The following is a 3897-nucleotide window of genomic DNA, read 5'->3' on the forward strand; positions in this document are numbered from 1 at the left end:
AAATTTTTGGGACTTTTATATTTATAAGAATTCGCGAAATTTATATATCCATATAATTATTTAAATAATTTTAGAAATTAAATTCTTGGATCTATCCATAGATTACGTTAAAAATTAATCAATGATTATGATTCTCAATTAAAACTGGTGGGTTTGCCAGAAATGCAACATCAAGAAAACACTAAATTCAGTAATAAACAAGGAATCATTATACCGTACAAAACGTTTTAATCTAATGCAAATTATATTACTTTTTTTTAGCATGGTAATAATGTAAAAAATAAGGTTCAAATATTTTTCTTAAAACTAAACAAAGCGATATAAAAGAGAGAAGGGGGGATGTTTTTTAATCATTGTTTTGTCCCATTCGCCATTATCACACTTGATGTCTTTTTTCTAGCACCTGTTAACGCCTGCTCCTTGTCTTCTCCAAAAACACCAAAATCCTGTTTTGGGCAACAGACCACCATTTTAGCTAGCTAGCTCTCCTCCCATCCTCTTCATTTTCGTAAAAACTCCAAAACTAACTGTCCTAAATCTATAATTATATCGCAGAAAGCAAAAGATCAAGAAAACCTTTACCTGAGGATATATTGTTGCTTTTTGTCTCGCAGAAGATGGTTTTGGGATGGCGAAGAGCATTTTGCACATCCATTTCAAAGGATCAGAACCAGGATTCCGCGATTATCAAAGAAGAAACATCGGAACCAGATCCCAGCCCGAGAATCCGCTCCAGATTCGGTGGCTTCTTCTCGAATCCTTCGACTCCTCGCCTTGAGACTAAGCCGGATTCAGGGCCCGGCCTCCGCTGCAGAACCACCGTTATGCCGCCTGAAGTGTCATCAGCAGTCGCGGTTTCGAACAACCCATCGGCTCCACAATGTGTGAAACTCCATTGCAAGACAGGAAACAGTCCAAGATTCTTCAATCGATCCACACCTTCCTCCCCTCGCTCGCCATCCACCTTTTCCTTACTCAAATCAAGCCTGCGTCTTACAAAGGTATATAATCTTGGCGGCACAGTAGGTGATTGATCGAAAGTTTGGTGCTTTTAATTTTGAACAGTGGGATTTGGTTATTAATTATTTTTATTAACTTACGCGGATATCCATTATTTGGTAATGATTAACAGAGTACGTGCGGAATATGCTTGCAAGGTCTGAAGACGGGCCGGGGAACGGCTATTTTCACAGCGGAGTGCGGTCACAGCTTCCATTTCCTCTGCGTTTCTTCTTGCGTTAAGAAACAGGGCTCCCTCGCCTGCCCCGTTTGCAGTTCTGCATCCAAGGAAATGCATCTTTTGAACTCGGATAGTTTCCAGAAATTCTATAAAGATGATCTGAAGAGGAGAGAATCAGACGCAAAGGAATTTAGAAATCCGAAGAACAGTGAGAGAAGATGCACGCTGAAGGTCTATAATGATGACGAGCCTCTGACGTCACGCACTTCTTGCGCACGGTTCAATCCGATACCTGAATCAGATGAAACTGAAGAAGAAAACGATGAATTCCCCGGTTTCTATCGCTCAAACAACGTGAAGGTTTGCAATGAGATGGGAAGGAGTTTAGAGATCGCTTTCTCGCCGGACGTGGCTCTTGTATCTGTCGGGAAAACCAGCGAGACTTACGCCGTGAGTTTGAAAATCAAAGCACCGGCGGCGACTGTTCGGAGTGCTCCAGTTGATTTGGTGACCGTGCTCAATGTCAGCAGAGGCGTGACCGGCGAAAAGCTTCGCCTGATGAAGAGGGCTATGAGACTGGTGGTCTCCTCCCTCTCCGCGGCTGACAGATTGTCCATCGTGGCCTTCTCCACCACTTCGAAGCGTCTGCTTCCGCTGCGCAGAATGACCAGCGCAGGCAAGAAATCTGTGCGCATGATCATCGACGCAGTCGGGGCACTGGATTGCGCCGGCTCCAGCCCTACAGACTCGCTCAAAAAGGCCGCCAAGGTCATCGAGGACCGCCGCGAGAAAAACCTCTCAGTCAGCATCCTCCTATTCACCGACGGTCACCGCAATGACCCTGTTGCCACATCCTCAAGCCTCTCACACATGAAAATCCCGATCCATTCTTTTAACCTGAGCGCGTGCGTCCAAGCGCCTCCGGAATCTTTCGCGAAACGCATACACTGTATACTTTCCACCTCTATCCAGGATCTCGAAATTCAGCTTGTGCCGGCAACTAGTTCGCCCCCGTATGATATTCCAGCGGTTTATTCGTACACCGGCAGGCCAGCTTTTATCGGATCCGGGTCAGGCTGTTTCGGGGTCGGGGATTTCCATTCAGAAGAGGAGAAAGACTTGTTGGCAGAATTGAAGGTCCCATCGTCGGCTCCCCGGACCCATCGCTTCTTGTCCGTTCGATGCTCTTACAAAGACCCGTCAACCTTACAACGAATACACGACAAAGAGAGATTTCTTCCACTTCCCCGCCCACGCGCCTCCGGTTCCTCCACTAATGAGATCAAACAATTCAAATGCCTCTTCATCACCACACGCGCCGTCGCGGAGAGTAGGAGACTGGTCGAGACGAACAACATAAGAGGCGCGCAGCACATGCTGGCTTCGACCCGTGCTCTGGTCGCACATTCCGGCAACGAATTCGTACGGTTGCTGGAATCGGAGCTGAGCGAATTGAATCAAACGCAGCAGCGGAGAAAGAACATCCACGAGAGAGAAGCGGGAGTCGAGCCGATAACTCCGACGTCGGCTTGGAGAACGGCGGAGCGGCTGGCTAAGGTAGCCATCATGAAGAAATCATTGAACAGAGTCAGCGATTTGCATGGATTCGAGGATGCTAGATTTTAATTTTCTTGAAAATAAAAATAAGTGTAAAAAATAAAATAAACTAAAATAATAATATTATTGCAGTGGGGCCGTATATATTGAAAAGTTTTAAACATTTGGATCAAAAAACCCCATAAATGATTGATTTGCGTGATAAGAGTGGAATGGTCAATGAATTTTATCTTAGTTTTTTTAAAAAAAAAAACTAAAATATTTAATTTTGTACTTTGTGTAATTATTTTCATTGTATTTATTTATATCTTAGTTTTTTTTTTAAAAAAAACTAAAATATTTAATTTTGTACTTTGTGTAATTATTTTCATTGTATTTATTTATAGAGTAAATGATATATTACGTAAATAAGCAGAATAATTTTCATATCTCACTCTAATACTTAGTCTTTTGGCATTTTCAATTTCTAAATGAAATATATTGCGTCATTTTCTTAAAAAAAATATAACATTATAATTTCATATCGTTCTTAATCTAAATAATATTTGCTATAAACTATTCAATTTAGAATGTCAAAAATACCCAAATTGAATCTAATAATGTGAAATTGTTCATGAATCTCTACTATACTTTGACATTTGATTGATTTAACTAATAACATTGTTCGTGAAATCGACATATTATAGATAAGACATGTGGATAATTAGGTACATACATGCGCATCTTATTCATTACCAAAACTAAATATATAAGCCAAAATATTATATGTATCTTTATGAATAAAATATAAAAATTAAATTAAATTAAATATATAATTATTTCGAGTAATTAATAAAATAGTTTGTTTGTGTTGTATTATTGGGTCATCTTCAACTCATTATGCTATCTTAATATAACACTAACTTCAAGATAGTGTAATTCTTACACCAAATATAACACTCATATTCAACTCATCAACTCTAAGCTATACGTTAAAAAGAATTTCTCGAAATATTCTTTATTATTTTATCCACAACAATTAATTTATTCCACAAAATATTTTTAAACACAACAATTAAGATATCTAAAATAATTTCCATATTGATATTCATTAGAAATATTATTGAATTAAAAACATTAAGTAAATTGTAACTTTGTTTTCAATGTTAATTAATTAAATT

General features: G+C 39.3%; 1 protein-coding gene across 1 annotated transcript; it reads left to right on the plus strand.

Moving 5' to 3' along the window:
- The first annotated feature begins 258 nt into the window (after nt 1-258).
- On the plus strand, nt 259-2842 carry LOC140806097 (probable E3 ubiquitin-protein ligase EDA40). The gene is made up of 2 exons (XM_073162575.1): nt 259-1001; nt 1133-2842. The coding sequence occupies exons 1-2, from the start codon at nt 618-620 to the stop codon at nt 2804-2806; spliced, it is 2058 nt and encodes a 685-aa protein (XP_073018676.1). The 5' UTR covers nt 259-617; the 3' UTR covers nt 2807-2842.
- Nucleotides 2843-3897: the final 1055 nt, after the last annotated feature.

Source organism: Primulina eburnea, chromosome 11, assembly GCF_022965805.1.
Source record: "Primulina eburnea isolate SZY01 chromosome 11, ASM2296580v1, whole genome shotgun sequence".
In the NCBI taxonomy this organism is placed as follows: Eukaryota; Viridiplantae; Streptophyta; class Magnoliopsida; order Lamiales; family Gesneriaceae; genus Primulina; species Primulina eburnea.

What these genes read in the sequence shown, in the direction of transcription:
- LOC140806097 (XM_073162575.1), top strand. Translation starts at nt 618, where the DNA reads ATGGTTTTGGGATGGCGAAGAGCATTTTGCACATCCATTTCAAAGGAT. An exon ending in CAAGCCTGCGTCTTACAAAG is followed by an intron (nt 1,002 to 1,132) that starts GTATATAATCTT and finishes AATGATTAACAG; the next exon opens with AGTACGTGCGGAATATGCTT.